This window comes from Armigeres subalbatus, chromosome 3 (assembly GCF_024139115.2).
Source record: "Armigeres subalbatus isolate Guangzhou_Male chromosome 3, GZ_Asu_2, whole genome shotgun sequence".
Taxonomy (NCBI): domain Eukaryota; kingdom Metazoa; phylum Arthropoda; class Insecta; order Diptera; family Culicidae; genus Armigeres; species Armigeres subalbatus.
Genome location: NC_085141.1, coordinates 85,452,620 through 85,473,582, shown reverse-complemented (window position 1 = coordinate 85,473,582; position 20,963 = coordinate 85,452,620). Strand labels below are relative to the sequence as shown.

Here is a 20,963-nt window from a genome sequence, read left to right as displayed (position 1 = left end):
GCTTCCGGCCTCTTGAAAGGAGGCTTCCGGGCCTCTTGAAAGGAGGCTTCTGGGCCTCTTGAAAGGAGGCCTGGGCCACTTGAAAGGAGGCTTCCGGGCCTCTTGAAAGGAGGCTTCTGGCCTCTTGAAAGGAGGCTTCTGGGCCTCTTGAAAGGAGGCTTCCGGGCCTCTTGAAAGGAGGCTTCCGGGCCTCTTGAAAGGAGGCCTGGGCCTCTTGAAAGGAGGCTTCCGGGCCTCTTGAAAGGAGGCTTCTGGGCCTCTTGAAAGGAGGCTTCCGGGCCTCTTGAAAGGAGGCTTCCGGCCTCTTGAAAGGAGGCTTCCGGGCCTCTTGAAAGGAGGCTTCTGGGCCTCTTGAAGGGAGGCTTCCGGGCGTCTTGGAAGGAGGCTTCCGGGCCTCTTGAAAGGAGGCTTCTAGGCCTCTTGAAAGGAGGCTTCCGGGCCTCTTGAAAGGAGGCTTCCGGGCCTCTTGAAAGGAGGCTTCTGGGCCTCTTGAAAGGAGGCTTCCGGGCCTCTTGAAAGGAGGCTTCCGGGCCTCTTGAAAGGAGGCTTCCGGGCCTCTTGAAAGGAGGCTTCCGGGCCTCTTGAAAGGAGGCTTCCGGGCCTCGTGAAAGGAAGCCATGATTCCGTTACAGACACTAAGCGATTATGTTTTGTTCTATGAAGAAAGTTCATATATAACTATCTTTCACTTGTCACTATTCTCAACAATACGCATTTTGAATCACTGACAGCACAGAACCACGCGAAAACATCACTGAAGAATTTACAAGTTACTAGCGGTTCCACTTTGGAAAAATCCTCTCAACTAACAAACCTCGCAAAATCATCCAAAGATACAGACTATTAGCGTTTGAAATCTCTTCTAATTTCGTGACGCTCTTGAATTTGGAAATTTCCATTTTACACCCTATCTGCGACTCTATGGTCCATTCTAATAGTTCCATAACACCGATGCACATCATCAATGGATCAATGGAGCATTCCTTGCTGTGGAAAACAGCATTTTAACGATGATCTGACGAGCATATTATGTTTCTCAACTGCCAATCTTCATCACCAATCGATACTCATCATGGGCTTCGGAGAATATCGATGGTTAATTATTCAATTATATTTTCACCATCACCGTCAGATGATTGACGAACAGTGGCGTTCCAGAACGCTCGCCTGTTTTGCTTTAACGAAACACGTGGAACCATGTTGGGAGGAAATTTCGTCACCTGTCTATTTGGTTGATTACGTCGAATTTCAATCAGTTAAGATTATTCATCTAACGACAAAAAAAGCAACCAATTTGAAAATGACGCGCTGTTGCATGTCATGAGGTTTTGCATAACGAATGAATGATTGGAAATAAGTCAGAAGCGCTACGCATTGCAATTAAGAACACATTTTATCGAAGGAAGCGCAAGATTGACATCATTTGGGAAAACTTTGTTGAACGAAAAAAGATAATATTGCATTTCGAACAAATGTATCAGTCAGTGAAATGTGAACAAATATTCACTGACTGACAGTGCAGATCGGACCAAGCTATTCAAAATCGATATAATTTAATGAAAGCCTGGTGATGCTCTTATGTTACCTTTGCCATCAAATGCAATATTTATCGGTCGAAAAGTGTCAATATTATCATTGTAGTAATTCCAACCGTTCCATATTACAGGTTGCGAAATGTACCTCCCACCAGCTGGTTTAAATGGCTCATTATCAAATTGTGTTAATTTGCTGGTGAAGCTCTATAGATGGCAAAAATGTCATCAAAAATGTAATTGAGGCGACGATACCTCTTCGTGTTTACATCCCATCACAGCCAGCGGGTGGATTAATGAGATTCATTTGCTAAATGACTTACGAGATATGGAATTCGATATTTTTATTAACATTGGCACAAAAAAGTAGCAAAGAAAAGTCATAGGTTCACTGGTTTATGAAAATATTTTTCTGACATGCACTCATGTTCTCATATTTTCCATTTATGTAGAACATTTAAAAAGTTTGCTAACGGATTGATTCATAAAAATATGAAGGGATCTGTAAAACTTTTGGCAAAATATCAATTACAGATAGAACATATATAGAATAAAATGTGAAAGGTACGTTTCTGGGATTAAACTCAAGACCATTTTCTTACGATGCAGCTGGTAACCTCTAGACTACCTTGCCCATATTTAAATAAGTTGTAAAAATTGATATTGGATAAACTGTCTGTTAGAAAAGCCATAACATCGTTCTAGTTGATTTTGCATTCGTGAATTCACACGTTGATAAGTGGTTTTCCGCTGCGATAATGAATAATTAATGGTTCATCCCACGCGGTTTTACACGTGAAACTCGTTCAACAGGAGTAGGTAATTATACTGAAATAAATTTCAAAGAGCTTTTGTAGAAAAAAAAAGAAGCATTCAAATGAATCTACCTATTGGTGTGTAAGGGTATGCGATAAAACACTTTTTCCTGACGAAACGAAACGAAACGAAATTTTAAATATCAATGTTGATTCGAATCGAAACGAAATAAAACATAGATTTACTTTCGAGACTTCGAAACGATACGAAATCAAGGTCAATTTAATTCTAAATTTTACGAAGTGAAACGAAATTTTAATTTTTTTCCGCGGATTTTTTATTGAATTGGTTTGGTGTTTTGTACACAATTCTGATTTCATTTTTTTGAAGTCAAATAACTTCTTTGCGACCAATAGGGTTGTAGGACAAAAGGTCGAAGGTCAAAAGGTCGAAAGACAAAAGGTCGAAGGTCAAAAGGTCGAAAGGACAAAAGGTCGAAGGGTCAAAGGGTCGAAGGGACAAAAGGTCGAAAAAAAAAACTGCGTCAAAAGGTCGAATGACCTTTTTTTCCTTCTTTAATCCTTCTTTTTTGCTTCTCTCTTCCATTGCTTCTTCTTCCTTCTTTCATCCTTCTTTCTTAATTTCTTTCGTTTTTCTTCTTTCTTTTTCCCTACTTTCTTTTTTCTTCTTTCTTTTTGCTTCCTTCCATCCTTCTTTCCACCTTATTTCTTACCTCCTTTTTCCTTCTTTCTTTCTTTTTTCCCTCCTTTATTCCTTCTTTCTTCTCTCTTCCTTCATTTTTCCCTCTTCCTACTTTCTTTCTTCTTTTTTCCTCCTTTCTACCTATTTTCTTCCTTCTCTCTTTCTCTCTTCTTTCTTTCTTCTTCCTTCTTTTTTCCTGTTTTTCTTCCTACTTTCTTTTTTCTTTCCTCCTTCTTTTCCTCTTTCTTCCTTCTTTCACCCATTTTTCTTCCTTCTTCCTTTCATCCTTCTTTCTTTCTTTTTTTCCGTTTTTTCTCCTACTTTCTTCCTTTTTTTCTTCTTTCTTCCTTCTTTCTTCCTTCTTTCTTCCTTCTTTCCTTTTTCCTTTTTTTATCCTTCTTCCTTTTTTTCTTTCTTGTTTCTCTCTTCTTTATTTCTTATTTCTTCCATCTTTCTTCTTTCTTTCTTCCTTATTTATCTCTTTTTTGTTCCTAATTTCTTCCATCTTTCTTTTTGTCCATTCGACCTTTTGTCCTTTCGACCTTTCGTTTCCAAAACTTGCACTACGTCGCATGAACTTAGTGCTCTTTCCGAAAAGGATGGTAGCTATCTTGTGAGACTGTTAAATCCCACTCAAACTAGACACTTGCTGCAACCCAATAGAAAGGTGGACATATTCTCGATGTGGACTGTATTAGTTGGGTCTCCGTTTGTGGACTCCTCTGTAGCACTGATGCAGCAATCAAAACTCGGTTTTGATTGACATACAGTTTGATACACAGTTTGACGACTGGCAAAAATCCTTATTCCTACACCTTATTTATTCACAGAAGTTTGGGGTTACGCATTTTATTTACATCACCTACTCTCTAGAAGGCGGTGCCAATTTCGGCTTTACTCTGTTGCGCTATTCGCTTATACATTTTTGCTACCCGCGCTTGGATGTTTGCTATTATATACATACATGTACCTGGATCTATAATACATAGGGAAATTCCTAGCTGCGCAAACAAACCAACAGAGCTTGGGTTTTTACGAATTGCGGGAGAGACAGAATGTGGAGACACTTACTTTTGCGGTGGCGCCAACAGGAGTTGTTAATAGCATACATTTGCTCACTAGAATAATCCTCTGCATCTTTCTAAAATGCACAAAGATATGTATTTCAGTTTGTATTTCGGAAATGTGATCGCAAAGTTTTTATGGCAGCAGTTTGCCAGGTATGAAGAAATAATTTTTCCTTTCTCATACCAAACGTTCCACCAAAAGGCTATCATTTACTTCCAAATTCGACATTTTTATATGAGGCTCGAAGACCCACAGTCTTATATACAATCAACTCGACAAACTGCTATTAGGAGCGAAAAATTAGTTTGACACTCATAGTTATAAGAGACCGAGGGATGCTCTGCATCTCCGTGAGCGTTACGGGAAAGGAATCGTTGATTAGTTGTACAGGTAATTCAAGTGAAGCCACCTTGGTAAGCGACTAAATGTTATGAAAACTCATATGTGAATATGTACATTATGTGGAAGATAATGATTTGAAAAATGTAACCTACGACCCTCAGTACGCTAGACTGGTGCTTTAACCAACTAAGCTACGAAGGACCTCCGTCGGCCTTCGCAACCAAGCGGCTACTGATTGAACTGAACCTGAGCTTGACGACCGACTGGCAAATAGCTCACACAACCTCACTTGATCAGTACAGTTGCTGATGAAGAATGTGTGTAGCCGCCAGACATTCTAAATACTGACGCTCCTCTAATGTGAACGTGTACTATACACATGTGGAAGTGTTGACTTGTGAAATGGATTGCGGGTGATTTGACTATGCGTCCAATCTCGGAATCTCGAGCTCATTCAGTAGCCGCCAGGTTGTGAAGGCTGACGGAGGTCCTTCGTAGCTTAGTTGCAGTCTAGCGTACTGAGGGTCGTGGGTTCGAGTCCCATGCCCATCAAAGGGAAAGTGGTTACCTCCAATACATTTTTCAAATCATTATCTTCCACATAATGTACATATTCGCATATGAGTTTTCATAACATTGTAAATCGGATGGTCGGATGGTCTAATCCGCGGAATATAGGCACTTAACTTTGATTGAACTGAAGGGACAAAGTTATTTTGAAAACTTGAAAACGAAAATCGTGTTTCAAATAAATCCAACGCAAAATCAATGTGAAAGAGGCAATCTAAAAAAAACTTCACAAGGAGTCCGCATACTTCCCGTTTTCTGTTAGACATTACTGTTCGAGTAGAAGTGTATACCATACCACATTCAAACTCGACACGAATATTTCAACGCCACCTGTGTGTGGGATTACAACTGACAGCATTTTGTTCATCGAGTGTGGCTTTCTGCAGTGAAAGTTTGGTTGGCACCTCACCTTCCGGACAACCCCATTGCTATTGAATCGATGAAGTATAAAAGCACGACGGACATGATTGATCTTCCCTTTTTTCCCGCCATCTACCCACCATCACTGTTGGACACCATTAGCCGAGCCTCAAACCGGTGAATTTACTGTACCCACTTGAAATTTGAATTTAATGTTGAATTTTATTAATAGAGTGAAGTTAAGTTGAATTAAACTAAGTGAAATAAAGTGATTAAATAAAGTTAAGAGTTAAAAAAGCAATAAAACTACTTACCTGTAATTGTGTGCCGCCATTGCTGAGTACCTGAAAGAGAAGAAATCGTGCCCATTCGAGTCCCCGTTGTGGTGTGTGAACGGAACAAATTGAGCACAGAATCACGTTTCACCTACGAACCTACTTTTTAATCCACTGAGTTAACATCTGGTCCTTCGGATCCGGGTTGGTCGTCGAACTCCGGCCATTCTGGAAAAAAATCTCCATTGCTTCGGGTGGATCCACGTGGGTGCAGCCATACGGTGGGACTTATCAGGCTTCATTAAAGGCTCGCTATAGCCTTCAATAAGGTAATTAGCATTCCATAGACAGTTCTTTTTCCGTTTGAGCTGCGTGGTCTTCTGCTTTACAGACCCTGTCCACGTTCACACATCACGGAATCCCTGGTGGACATTCCATCTCAACTGGACTTAAGATAGGGCTAGCTATAGCCGTTGGCAAGCTCGCCATTGTGCGTCACGAGAATTTGGACGACAACTGACTGCAGAATAGATTTCGTACAAGGCTAACTATAGCCTTAAATAAGGTAATTAGCGTTCCATAGTAAGTTCCGTTTCCTGTTTGAGCTACGCGGTCTTCTGCTTTGTAGACCCTGCATACTTCAGTGCTTCGCAACGAATCGTGGAGTACGGTGACCTACCTGGTTCCAGTTTCCGTTAAGCATGTCACTCGAGCGACGTATCAAGGGACTAAAAACGAAGCAGAAAAGCATTCTTTCGTCGTTTGGCCTGATCAAAACGTATGTAGAAAAGTTCGATGAAGGAAAAGATGCCATTGAAGTTCCAGCCCGATTGGAAAACCTCAACGCGCTTTGGAAGGATTACAAGGGAGTTCAGGAGGAGCTCGAATCTATCGATGAAACCATCGAAGAGCAGTTTAAGGAAAGGGCAGAATTTGAGACGGCTTACTACCGGGTCAAGGGATTTCTTCTCTCAGTGAGTAAAGCACATACAGCACCCATCGCGTCAACCTCCTCCAACTCAAGCGCGCAATTCAATGCTACGTCGTCCCACGTGCGATTGCCTGACGTCAAGCTACCAGTGTTCACTGGAAGCTTAGAGAACTGGTTAAATTTCCATGACTTATTTGTTTCACTGGTACATGCGTCGCTCGAACTATCCACCATTTAAAAATTTTATTACTTGCGTTCGTCCTTGGCTGGAGACGCATTGAAACTTGTTCAAACTATCAACTATCAGTGCGAACAACTACCCAGTGGCATGGAAGCTATTGGAAGATCACTTTCAAAATCCTGCACGGCTAAAGCAAACTTATTTGGATGCTCTTTTTGAGTTTGCAATACTAAAGCGAGAATCTGCCACTGAATTACACTCGCTAGTTGAAAAATTTGAAGCGAATGTGAAAGTTTTGGCCCAGCTCGGAGAGAGAACCGAGTTCTGGGACTTGATTCTAATTCGCATGTTAAGCTCCGTCTCGATCTGACCACTCGCAGGGATTGGGAAGAGTATTCCTTTAAGAAAAACGGTGTTACCTTCAAGGAGTTCACTTCTTTCACACAGCGAAGGGTTACTGAGCTACAAACGATCCAGGGAAGGGCTATAGAGTAGACACGCCAGCATCATCCTATCAGTCGAAGAAACCAGTATCATGTCCTGCATCCGGTCACGGGGCCAGCTAAATGATCATCAGTCGAAAGTGCTCATTATGTTCCAGCCATCATCCGTTATACATGTGTCCAATATTTTCAAAACTCGAGTTAGGGGAGAAAGAAAAGGAAATCCAGAGGCTGCAACTCTGTCGGAAGGAAGGTAGGTACCCGGCAGAACGTGGAACGTTATAGACGGAAGCGGAGACAGCAGACCCGCCTTTTTCAGGAGAAGAAACGCCGCCTGGAAGAAGCGGAGTGCGAGGAGATGGAACAGCTGTGCCGTTCTCAAGAAACACGCAAGTTCTACCAGAAGCTCAACGCATCCCGCAAAGGCTTCGTGCCGCGAGCCGAAATGTGCCGGGATAAGGATGGGAGCATCTTGACGGACGAACGTGTGGTGATCGAAAGGTGGAAGAAGCACTACGAGGAACATCTGAATGGCGCTGAGAGTACAGGCAGTGAAAGTCAAGGCAGCGGAGGAGATGACTACGTCAGCTCAGCGGACGATGGAAGCCAACCAGCCCCACCTGGAGGGAAGTTAAGGATGCCATTCAACAGCTAAAGACCAATAAAGCAGCTGGTAAGGATGGTATCGGAGCTGAGCTCATCAAGATGGGCCCGGAAAAGCTGGCCACTTGCCTGCACAAACTGATAGTCAGAATCTGGGAAACCGAACAGCTACCGGAGGAGTGGAAGGAAGGGGTTATATGCTCCATCTACAAGAAAGGCGACAAACTGGAGTGTGAGAACTTTCGAGCGATCACCATCCTTAATGCCGCCTACAAAGTGATATCCCAGATCATCTTCCGTCGTCTGTCACCATTAGTGAACGAGTTCGTGGGAAGTTATCAAGCCGGCTTCGTTGACGGCCGCTCGACAACGGACCAGATCTTTACTGTACGGCAAATCCTTCAAAAATGCCGTGAATACCAGGTCCCAACGCACCATCTGTTCGTAGATTTCAAGGCGGCATACGACAGTATAGACCGCGTAGAGCTATGTAAAATTATGGACGAGAACAGCTTCCCTGGGAAGCTTACCAGACTGATCAAAGCAACGGTGGATGGTGTGCAAAACTGTGTGAAGATTTCGGGCGAACACTCCTGTTCGTTCGAATCGCGGCGGGGACTAAGACAAGGTGATTGACTTTCGTGCCTGTTGTTCAACATTGCGCTAGAAGGTGTCATGCGGAGAGCCGGGTGTAACAACCGGGGTACGATTTTCAACAGATCCAGTCAATTTATTTGCTTCGCGGATGACATGGACATTGTCGGCCGAACATTTGCAAAGGTGGCAGAACTGTACACCCGCCTGAAACGTGAAGCAACAAAAGTTGGACTGGTGGTGAATGCGTCAAAGACAAAGTACATGCTTGTGGGCGGAACCGAGCGCGACAGGGCCCGCCTGGGAAGCAGTGTTACGATAGACGGGGATACCTTCGAGGTGGTCGAGGAATTCGTCTACCTCGGATCCTTGCTAACGGCTGACAACAACGTTAGTCGTGAAATACGAAGGCGCATCATCTGTGGAAGTCGGGCCTACTACGGGCTCCAGAAGAAACTGCGGTCGAAAAAGATTCGCCACCGCACCAAATGTGTCATGTACAAGACGTTAATAAGACCGGTTGTCCTCTACGGACATGAAACATGGACAATGCTCGAGGAGGACTTGCAAGCACTCGGAGTATTCGAGAGACGGGTGCTTAGGACCATCTTTGGCGGTGTGCAAGAAGACGGTGTGTGGCGGCGAAGAATGAACCATGAGCTCGCCCAACTCTACGGCGAACCCAGTATCCAGAAGGTAGCTAAAGCCGGAAGGGTACGATGGGCAGGACATGTTGCAAGAATGCCGGACAGCAACCCTGCAAAGATGGTGTTCGCTTCCGATCCGGCAGGTACGAGACGGCGTGGAGCGCAGCGAGCGAGATGGGCAGACCAGGTGCAGAACGACTTGGCGAGCGTGGGGCGTATCCGAGGATGGAGAGATGCGGCCTCGAACCGTGCATTGTGGCGTCAAATTGTTGATTCAGTGTTATCTGTTTAGATGTTAACTAAATAAATGAATGAGCTCTGTCGGAATTGTCTTCGGTCAGGACATCACGCAAGAGACTGTACTTCCTCCACATCTTGTCGTAAATGTCGAGGCCGGCATCACACACAACTTTGTGCCGGGGAAAAAGCAGTTGCTGTGAACTCCAGAACTGTAGAACCATCTTCTTCGACAACGTTAAAAACTGAAATTCTACACGAACAACCCAAAACGTCCGCCTCCGCCACTATCAACGATCCGATTAGCTATGCAAGCTCTGAGCAAGCCCGTAGGTGCGTACTTCTAGCCACAGCTGTCGTCAAACTAGTTGATGACAATGGCACAGTTCATATCACAAGAGCACTCCTTGGCTCGGGGAGCGAATGCTGCTTCATGACGGAGTCGTTCTCATAACTCGTCAGAGCACACCGTAGAAAGATATCAGTTCCGATTTCGGGTATTGGTCAATCGTCCACGCAAGCTCGGTATAAGATCTCCGCTTCAGTACGCTCACGGGTCAGCGATTTCAGCACGTTTGTAGAATTCTTGGTACTTCCAAAGGTCACTATTGATCTGCCATCTGCAACAATTGAAACTTCTACTTGGGAAATTCCTTCCGGTATTTTGCTTGCCGATCCACAGTTTCACGAAGCGAATCCGATCGATATAATCATCGGCGCGGAAGTATTTTTCGATCTATTTAGAGTGCCCGGCCGAATTCAACTTGGAGAGTCGTTACCAACCCTGGTAAACTCCGTCCTCGGTTGGATCGTTTCGGGAAAAACTTCGTCCAGCACTCCGAAGACTCCAGTAATCTCCAACTTAGCCACGATCACAGATGTACATCAAATGCTAGAGAAGTTTTGGACTCTTGAGGAGGACCATGCCGCTCCAAACCATTCCGTAGATGAAGCTCATTGCGAGGAATATTTTCGAAGCACTGTTAAACGCAATTCGGAGGGACGATATATCGTTAGATTACCTTTGAAAGAAAAGGTGATCAACCAACTCGGTGACAACCGCAATACTGCAATTCGCCGATTTCGAATGCTAGAAACTCATCTCAGGCGCAACTGCACCATGGCGAACCAATATTCTACATTTATGGACGAGTATCTAAACTTGGGTCACATGCGGTTTGTTCAAGATTACCAATCGCCACCACCACTTTGTTATCACATGCCACACCATGCTGTAATCCGTGAGGACAGCGCCACGACAAAACTACGAGTAGTTTTTGATGCGTCGTGCAAATCACTCAATGGACTTTCACTGAACGATGCATCAATGGTGGGCCCCACTGTCCAGCAGGAAATTCGATCGATAATCATGCGTTCGAGAATACACAAGGTGATGATCATTGCTGACATCAAACAGATGTACCGTCAAGTACTCGTGGACGAACGAGATACACCTCTGCAACGAATTGTGTGGAGATCATCACCGGAGCAGCCTCTGGGTACCTACGAATTACTAACCGTAACCTACGGCACAGCAAGTGCGCCGTTTCTTGCCACTCGGGTTCTCCAACAGTTGGCTGACGACGAACAGCAACAACACCCCTCTCTCCTCGTTTGTCGGGTGAAGATCACTGCGTCCAGATTTTAGGACTATTGTGATATACCCTTTTACTGTGAAGTACGCAAGTTATCTCAGTAACATGTTTGTCACTGAGATACCTTGGTATCGACTGAACTCAAGACCATCTATTATTGATGAATAGAGATCCTGAGTTACAGTATGTGACTCCCCCATTCTGGCGAGACTAGCTTTATGAAGCCAACCACGTCCTTGGGGGATAAGATCCATATGTCAGCAGGCCCTAAAAAGGGCTTGCTGAGAACTTTGAACCTACGTTGGGTGAGTGCACTGCAATAGCAGAGGATGTGTTCTGATGTTTCTCTCTCCTCGTCACAGAAGCGGCAATTTGAGGTTTGGATTGCTCCGATCTTTTTGTAGATGGTATCTGCAGGGCAGTGTCCAGTTATTAGACCGGTGTAGATGTTGAGATCCCTTTGTTGAGACCTAATAGTCTTTGGGTTTTCTTGGGGATAATCGTTACGAGCCTTTTGGATTGGCTCGTATGGGGAAGTGCATTCCAGTTTGATGTGATTTGACTGACCATATATTTGTTCAGTTCCATTTTTACAGAGGAGTCTGAGATCCCGCAGAAGGGCTCAGGGCCAATGAACCTTTCATTAGATCCATTCCTGGCTAGCTCATCAGCAATCTCGTTTCCCTCTAGACCCGTATGTCCTGGGATCCAATATAGGTAGACTCGATTGCGTATGGATAAGTTTTTCAAAGCCAGAATGCATTCCCACACTAGCTTTGAGTTACAAGTGTAGTTATTAAGCGACTTAAGTGCCGCTTGGCTGTCAGAGAAGATACATATTTTGCAAATCTATACTTTCTCCTCAGGCATAATAACACGCATTCTAATATTGCATATATTTCCGCCTGAAATACTGTGGGCCACTGTCCTAAGTGGACAGAAATTTTGTTGTAGGGCCATAGATTCCGGATCCTGTCAGATTATTCATTTTCGAACCATCTGTGAAGAAATTTATAGAGCCTGTTGGAACGCTGGGTCCACCTCCTTCCCACTCCTGGCGGGAAGGAATGAACACATCGTAAGGTAAGTCATAATTGACTACCGTTTCCATCCAGTCACTACAAATTCCTATTGCGGGATTTATGGCAAATTCATTTAATATGCTGAGGTGACCCGTAAGGTCTCCCGACAGCAGTGTTTTTGTTCTCTTTAACCTTAGAGCACTTTTTCCGCTTCCAGCTTTATGAATTGATCTAACCGGGGCAGGTGAAGCATTGCGTCTAGGGCCAAAGTGGGTGTACTACGAACTGCACCAGTGATGGCTATGCAAGCGGTGCGTTGGATTTTGTTGAGCTTAGCCCTTGCAGCAGCCTCATTAGTTTTAGGCCACCAGACAAGGGAAGCGTAAGTTGTCCTGGGACGGACAATGGTTTTATATATCCACATGATCATACTTGGTTTTAGGCCCCATCTTTTACCAAGGGTTTTTGAACAAACCCAAAGTGTATTGAGACCTTTCTGCACAACTGATTGGAGATGAAAGTTCCAATTAAGCTTTGCGTCGAGTATGACACCTAGATATTTTACTTCACTTGAATAAACTAATTGTGTTTGATTCAAGAAAAGGGGTTTCAGTTGTACCTTTCTCCGTTTGGTGAAAGGGATAATGGAAGTTTTGTAGGATTTATGCCTAGTTGATACTTTTGACACCAGGAAAAGTGTGATTTAGGGCAGATTGCATTCTTTCCACGATAACACTTTCGAATTTGCCTCGTACAATAATGACAACGTCATCAGCATATCCAACCACTTCGAAGCCTCTTCTCTCTAAGCTGTCTAGAAGCTCATCCACCACCAGTGACCACAACAAAGGAGAAAGCACTCCGCCTTGCGGACACCCCTTGTTGCTTTAACAGTGATGTATGAACCGCTAAGCTCAGAGGAGATTTTCCGATTAGCTAGCATAGCATGTACCCAGGTAACAATGCATGGGTCGAATTTTCTCCTCAACATTGCTGACCCTATAGACGAATAAGAAGCGTTATCGAATGCGCCCTCAATATCAAGAAATGCTACAAGAGCAATTTCTTTTGCATTAAGTGTTTTTCGATTTTTGAACTACCGTATGTAGTGCCGAGATCGTAGATTTTCCACTTTGATAAGCGAATTGGTTTTGACAAAGGCATTGCTTTCATAAATTTGTGATTTATGTACTCGCATAGTACCTTTTCCATAATTTTGAGCATTACAGAGGATAAACTTATCGGCCTGAATGCTTTGGGGTTGGTTTTATCTCTCTTGCCTGCCTTCGGAATGAAGACAGCCCGGATTTGACGCCAATCGTTAGGTATGTGCCCCAAAATCAGACTCGCCTTGAAAATCTCAACCAAGGGTGGAACCAGTGTTTTCTCCTCTTTTTGGATCAACGCTGGAAATATTCCATCCATGCCAGGAGACTTAAATGGCTCGAAAGATCTCACAGCCCTCTCAACCCTGGCCCGAGTGAAAGCTTCCTTTACAACCTTTATTGCGTCATTTTTAGACCCAGAAACCCATGATTGGATCTCTTGTGGTTCTGAGACAGCAATTCCTGTGCCTTGGTCGCCGATGCTCGTTTCAGGGATTGAATCTGGGAATTGGATCTTTAACAATTCGCTCAGTGTATCGCTAGGCTCTACAGTGAGCGAACCATCCGTCTTTCGGAGGCTACCCACACCATTGGAGTGGTCTTTTGAAAGAGTTTTTGGAGTCTGGCCACTACGGGTGTATTCTCTATGCTTTCACACATTAGAATCCACGATTTCCGTTTGGCTGACCTTATTTCTTTGTTGTAGTTCGTCAGGGCCTTTCTGTATAGGCTCCAATCGCCGGTTCGCTTAGCACGATTGAACTCCCTACGCGCAGTTTTCCTAAGCTTCTCAAGAGTTTAATTCCACCATGGAACGTCTCTACTCGAACTAGTTGATTTAGTTGGACAGCTCTCTTGGTAGGCGTTAAGGATTTTGTTTTTAATGGATTTGGACGCATCTTCCAATTGTGTTATGGACTTGATGTGACTTTCTATGATGTATTCTTCGGATCGTAGGATAGCTGAGTAGGATTCCCAATCAGTTTTCTTAGGATCTTTAAACGTTTTTTCCATCGTTAGACCCCCTTCCCATTCGAAGATGATGTGTTTATGGTCTGACATTGATATTTCTTCAGAAACATGCCAGTTTTTTATTTTATCAGAGATAGACCGACTACATAGAGTCAAGTCCAAAACTTCCTGACGAATGGAGTTTTCAAACGTGGGCTTGTCACCAACATTACAAATGTCAATGTTCTTGGAAGAGAGAAACTGTAACAGGTACTCACCTCTGGTGTTTATATTGGTACTTCCCCATACGGTGTGATGTGCATTTGCGTCGCACCCTATGACGAAGGGGATGTTGTGTCGGTGGCTGTAGGCTACGAGCGCAGCTATTTCTGGAGGAGGGATTTCGTCCACGTCACCTGGGAAGTATGCCGAGACCACCAAGATCTCTCTACTCCCTCTGGCGGAAGGTACCTCCATCCTGACCGCTACGATGTCCCTTTTTATGAATTCTGAAATTGGAAAGTATTTACAGTTGTTATGTAATAAAATAGCCGCTCTAGGAGAAAGCTGGCTGTCATCATATACCAACTTACATGAGTGTTGTGGAATACCTTGTATTCTGGATTTATTGGCCCATGGCTCTTGAATGAGGGCCACGGTTAAATTCTCTTTGGTGAACCTCCGACAGAGCACACCCATGGCGCTCTCAGCATGGTGGAGGTTCACTTGCAGAACTTTAGTCGCCATTTCCGGGGTTCCCGCGACTGTCCGGCTTTGGATGTTGCGGATCATCAGGATGTCGTTTGATCTTACAGTTTGGGTTTTCTCTCTTCCCTGTAGCAACCTGGCCCGCCAGTTTCGCCTCTGTGGTCAAACTGTCGCTTTTTGCACCCCATTTGCCCTGTTTAGATACCTTTGGTTTGGTACCACTAGAGCAGGGGGTCGCATGTAAGCTTCGAGCTTTTCCTTTAGAGGCGGACAGACTAGCCTTTATGGTGCTTTTGGGGTGAGATTTACTAACCTCGCCCGAACCGGAGGCTTCCTCAGATTTCTCTTGGGTCGGCCTTCCAGTTAGCCGAACCTCGCTTGAACAGGAGGCCTCCTCAGATTGCTCTTGGGTCGGCCTTCCAGTCGGATTGGCGGTAGCGGCAGTCGGTTGATCTGTAATCTTCCTTAGTTGGATTTCACCAAATCGGTAGTTGAGGGTGTATTTGGACTTCTTCAACTTTTCCATCGACGCACCCTCTACTGTGAAGATCCATTCAACATGAATATCTTTCAGAATGGATCGTTTCACAATACGCCAATTAGTTGTTGTGATGTCATTTTGGCTTTCTATGAGAGCCTTTATTCGGTCGTCATCATAGCTGGAGCTTTGTGGGAAAAATGCTCGGATCATCTCTGGACGTGGAATCGCCACTTCGTCCATTGCCATCAGCTCTGCACCTTCCCAGGGTTTCATGGATGAGGATATTCTCTTTAACCACTCAGCAGTCTCTTGATCCTTACAGATTAGAACCATGTAACCGGACTTGTAGATGAGGTTGTTGAATTTGGGTTTTATTGGCTCGTTTCGCTGTTGAACTACTCTGAGCAGGAGTGCTTCTTGTAGAAGGTCTAGCTGGGCTGTAGTGAGTTGGACGGTGGGAAAGTCTTTGGGTATTATCCTGACCTTCACGCTTTTGGCCATATCACTGTAGCTGATACCAGCTGTTTTCCTCATGGGTGGGTTTTGTTGTCCAGACACGTTTTTCTGAGGCGCGCGGTTTGAGGACTGTTGGGCGCGCTCTCTCGGATCCAGATGGTGCTTCACCCTTTTTTGTTTGGGGTCCTCTGTGGCGGATTTGTCTAGGTCGTTTCTCGAGCGTTTTGAGGAAGTGGGCTCGCTCTCCTTATTCAGGATTATGGACAAGGCCTCATTCCGGTCTTTTCCCTTCTCCCGGAGAGTTCTAAGCTGCTTCCTCTGCGAGCGTGTGAGTGTGGGGATTTTCTTTCTCGGAGCACCCTTGGCTTCCGTAGAACCCTTGTTATCTTCGGATCCTTTGCTACTTGCTAAAGATTTTTGGGGGTTGATGATGATCCTTATACCATCATCATCGTTATCTTCCATGTCCAACAGGTTGGAGTCGGTCGATGAGGGGGGTTGTAGATCTGGATCAGCTTTGTCGAAACATGTGCTGCTCCGGGAGATAGGCGTTGAGGGGCAGGATATTTCCATCTTCTCCTGCGAACTACTGAGTAGCTGGTCTTCGGTAAGGCCAAGCTGACTCAGAGTATTCTCCACTTCGCTCTCACACGACTGAGAGAGGCAGTCGTCACCTTGAGGGTTGTTTGTAGAATTTGTACTCATTTTTGGTCCCACGAGTAGCTAGGGAAATAAATGTCCGCTGCACCAGTGCCCCGCCGTAGTGCAGTAAGGGCTGCTTACTGGGGTGTTCGCCCTGGTGCACCCCAGGCTCCGTTCGCGGTTGAGCATGTTTAGAACCCCCTCAACCATTCAGCCCTCGGCACGGGTCGCATGACACCTTGGCATTGGGGTTTATCCATTTTTGCTTTACACGATGGCCATGAATAACAGCCATCGCAACCTTCCTCCTTTACCAGGGCTTAGGACCTGTAGCTCAAGTTCTCAATAGTTTCACAATCTTTCGGACATGCAACTACAGCGAACCATCATTGCTAGCGGACAACACCCAACAGCAGCTGCAACTCTACGTAAGGATTTTTACGTAGACGATCTTTACTCGGGAGCGAACAGCACCGACGAAGCAATTGAGCTCCGGCAGCAACTTGAAGCACTACTTCTCAAGGGTGGATTTCAGCTTCGAAAATGGGCATCGAACGAGGAAGCAGTGTTGGACGGTGTACCTCTGGAGAATCGCGCTCTTCAAACATCATTCGACCTTGACCGTGACCAATCCATAAAGTCACTGGGTCTTCTCTGGGAACCGGCCCTAGACCAACTTAAATACAAAATCAAGCTACCACAGGAATCGTCTGACGCTCCACTCACAAAACGCTCCGCTCTTTCACAAATCGCTCGACTTTTTGACCCCCTTGGTTTGTTGGGCCCAGTTGTGGTCACTGCAAAGTTATTCATGCAAGCACTATGGATGCTGAAGAACGATAACGGAAAGGTTTTCGATTGGGACCAAGAACTGCCTTCATCCATGCGAGACACTTGGCTCTCATATTGCACTCAACTACCACTGCTTAACAATCTTCGAATTGATCGGTTTGCCCTTGCGACGAGTGCTGCTTCCGTCCAATACCACTTTTTCTCTGACGCTTCAAAGCATGCGTATGGTGCGTGCTGCTACCTCCGATCAACTGACACATCTGGTGCAATTAAAGTTACCCTCCTGACTGCCAAATCAAGAGTTGCTCCATTAAAACAGCAGAGCATCCCTAGACTAGAGCTATGTGGAGCCCTTCTTGCATCCGAATTGTATCAAAAGGTAACAGCAGCTCTTGAAATAACTGGCGAGACATTTTTCTGGGTCGATTCGACGACGGTTATCAGCTGGCTTCAAGCTACTCCGTCATCGTGGGCCACCTTTGTTGCCAATCGGGTCTCTAAGATCCAACTTACCACGCAAAATTGTTCCTGGCAACATGTCGCCGGGCAGGAAAATCCAGCGGACTGTCTGTCTCGTGAAATTCCAGCAGAAAACATCCACAACAACAAACTCTGGTGGCAAGGACCAAACTGGCTCCAACTTGATCAACAATCTTGGCCAAGTGAATCACCGAATCAAACTTCTGATGGCGAAATTCTCATGGAAGCAAGGAAACAAAGCTCAACGGCATGTCCGGCGTCTACGGAACCATCATTCGTCGATATTCTCGTGGGAAACTTTTCAAATTTGAACCGGCTTCTGAACGTAGTCGCCTATTGCCAGCGATTCATTCGGCATTGCCGACGGCAACCTAGTATCAACGCGGATCCTACCTACATCACCACTGAAGAACGACATACTGCTGAAATCACTATAATTCGACTAATTCAACAACAATCCTATCCTGAAGAATGGAAGCAGCTCAATCTAAAAAGATCCGTGTCACCTAGGTCCCGCCTAAGATGGTTCAATCCATTCATCTCACCTGAGCAGGTCATACGAATCGGTGGTCGGTTGAATCAAGCACCTCAGCCTTTCGACAGCAAGCATCAGCTTCTCCTACCAGCGACACATCCTTTCTCGAAGCTCCTAGTCCGCTCGTGTCACGAAAAAAATCTGCACGCGGTACCTCAGCTGCTCATCACAATCATCCGTCTGCGATACTGGATCACAGGGGCCAGGAGCCTGGCCAGATCCATCACACGTAATTGTGTCACCTGTGTACGAGCTCGTCCAAAACTGTTGGAACAGTTTATGGCCGACCTACCAGCATCCCGTGTCACTGCAACGCAACCGTTCACGGTAACCGGTGTTGACTACTGGGGACCTATCACTCTGCAACCCATACACCGCCGTGCAGCCCCGAGAAAAGCCTATGTCGCGGTCTTCGTATGCTTTTCCACTCGCGCCGTGCATCTGGAATTAGTTATCGACTTAAGTACGGCAAAATTCATCCAAGCGCTAAGGCGCTTCGTCTCTCGCCGCGGCTTATGTAGCGACATCCACAGCGACAACGGTAGAAATTTCATTGGTGCGGCAAATGAACTCCGACAACTGATTCGCAGCAAGGAATACAAACAATCCATGGCAACGGAATGTAGTGAAAATGGGATCAGATGGCACTTCAACCCGCCGAAAGCATCTAACTTCGGCGGCCTATGGGAGGCTGCGATTCGATCAGCCCAGAAGCATTTCAATCGCGATTTGAAAAACCACACACTGCCGCACGACGAGATGGAAACATTACTGACGCAGATTGAGAGCTGCCTTAACTCTCGCCCTATAACACCCTTAAGCGACGATTCGACCGACTTCGAAGTCCTAACGCCCGGACACTTTCTTATTGGATCTCCACTTAAGGCTGTTCCACAAATAGACTCTACTGAAATTCCCTTTAATCGGCTCCGACTCTGGCAGCAGACCCAGAAGATGTTTCAGCTGATCTGGAAACGTTGGCACGCTGAATATCTTTCCACTTTGCAACCTCGCACGAAATGGTTCAAGCCCCCGATCGAAATCAAAATAAACCAGCTGGTGCTTCTTCGGGATGATAATTGATAAAAATCCTCCAATGAACTGGTCAACCGCACGAATCATCGATCTGCATCCTGGGGCCGACGGGATTATCCGGGTTGTCACGGTGCAGTCGCCTACTGGTCGATTTATTCGTCCGGTGAATAAAATCTGCTTGCTGCCGATTCCTCTTACGCAAACCACCGTGTTGGAAAACGAAAGTGAGTAGCAGCAGCAAAGAAGAACCGCAAAGTAGAAACTTCTCAGCAGAAAATCATGCCCAATCTGACGTCGTCATCTTTATGTCCAAAAATCCACAATCCTGATCAACCTCGACAATTCCAGTCCGGAGCACCTAAAAAGAAAGATTAAATCTAGACCAACATTTGAAAAGGGCGTAACAGCCAAAATTTATTCCTTCTCATTCCTCGTCTACATATATAGCTATACTAGCTTTATGTACCCGGCCTTGCTCGGAATTGCCAGTTTGATTCGCAGTTTTTTTTTCACAATCGGAAAATGAATAAACCAATTGGTCAACAGGATAATTGCGTTTTCTTATCGATACTTCATCATTGGATCAAAAGAAGGCAGATTTCATTTGAAGACATGGACTAATTTTGGAAATGGGAGCGAACCCATAATCGCCATATTCCGGGCAAACGTCTGTTTCTAATGAAGGACAAAGATCCACCGATGCCTTATTCCGAGCAAACGTCTATTTTTAAAGAAGGGATCACATTCACCATCCAGAAGGAAACACATTAATCATTGCTTTTTACGTTGGGCAAACCATGATTTCGATAAATGGTTGAATTGATCGATAACTAAACAATACAATAATGGGTTCAGAAGTTAGGCTGGAGCACACACACAAACATACAAACATTGAGTTTTATATATCCCGGCAACTTATTCAAAACGACAGTGATTTTGTAAACAAAGATGCATACGTCGATTTGTCAAATATGATGACACTCCCACGCAAACCAATACAACGAACATGTAGCCGAAACCTCCCCCTACCTGTATGTGGCGATAGTTTGCGTGGGAGTGCTATCAGATTGCAGAAATCAACGTTTAAATTTTTGTTTACAAAATCACATACGTCACATACGTTGAATAAGTATCCGAGATATATAGATAGCTAATAGCTATATGTATCCGGCTTTGCTAGGGACTGAAAAGTAAATTATAGAATTAAAATGTCCAATGCTGTAGCACGAAACCCACAGAGGTAGATCTACCGCTCATAGAATTGAACCTTTGTATCAATATATTTTTATATCTTTGTTTGGCCCTACCTTTTCAATAAACATCTTCCAAAAATAGAGAATAAGTGTACCAAATCTGGTTGGAATTTATCCTGGGAGTTACACTGAATTGCTCATTTTTAAAGACAACCCCTTCCCCATAACTTTCCCTTTTCCAAAATGACCCTCCCACCTTCTTTGTTATCTTCTCCTTAGAATAGAAAATGTGTGCACCAAATTTGGCTGAAATTGGTCCTGGGAGTTGGGTGTTACACTGAATTGCTCTTTTCTAAAGACAACCCTTCACCCTTACCCTCCCTTTTCCCAATGATCATCCCACCCTTTGTTATTTTCTCCTTAGGATAGAGAATGTGTGTACCAAATTTGGATGAAAGCGGTCCAGGGGTTCAAAAGAAACACTGAATTGCCTGTTTTCTGAACAATACCCCTCCCCAGACCCCTCCTCTTTCCCAAATTACACTTCCATGTGATCGACTTCTCTTAGTGAATATGTGTACAATATTTGGTTGATATGGGTACTGGAAGTTGGGAGTAACACTGAATTGCTCGTTTTATAAAGACAACCTCCCCCATACCCTCCCTCTTTTTACAATGACCGCCCCACCCCATTTGTTATCTTTTCTTTAGGGTAGAGAATGTGTG

General features: G+C 44.8%; 1 protein-coding gene across 1 annotated transcript; it reads left to right on the top strand.

The window, feature by feature from the left end:
• The first annotated feature begins 6,306 nt into the window (after positions 1-6,306).
• Positions 6,307-19,092, top strand: LOC134221787 (uncharacterized). The gene is made up of 3 exons (XM_062700969.1): positions 6,307-6,579; positions 9,843-10,853; positions 16,582-19,092. Exons 1-3 carry the CDS (start codon positions 6,307-6,309, stop codon positions 19,090-19,092), a joined length of 3,795 nt encoding a protein of 1,264 aa, XP_062556953.1.
• The last annotated feature ends 1,871 nt before the right edge of the window (positions 19,093-20,963 follow it).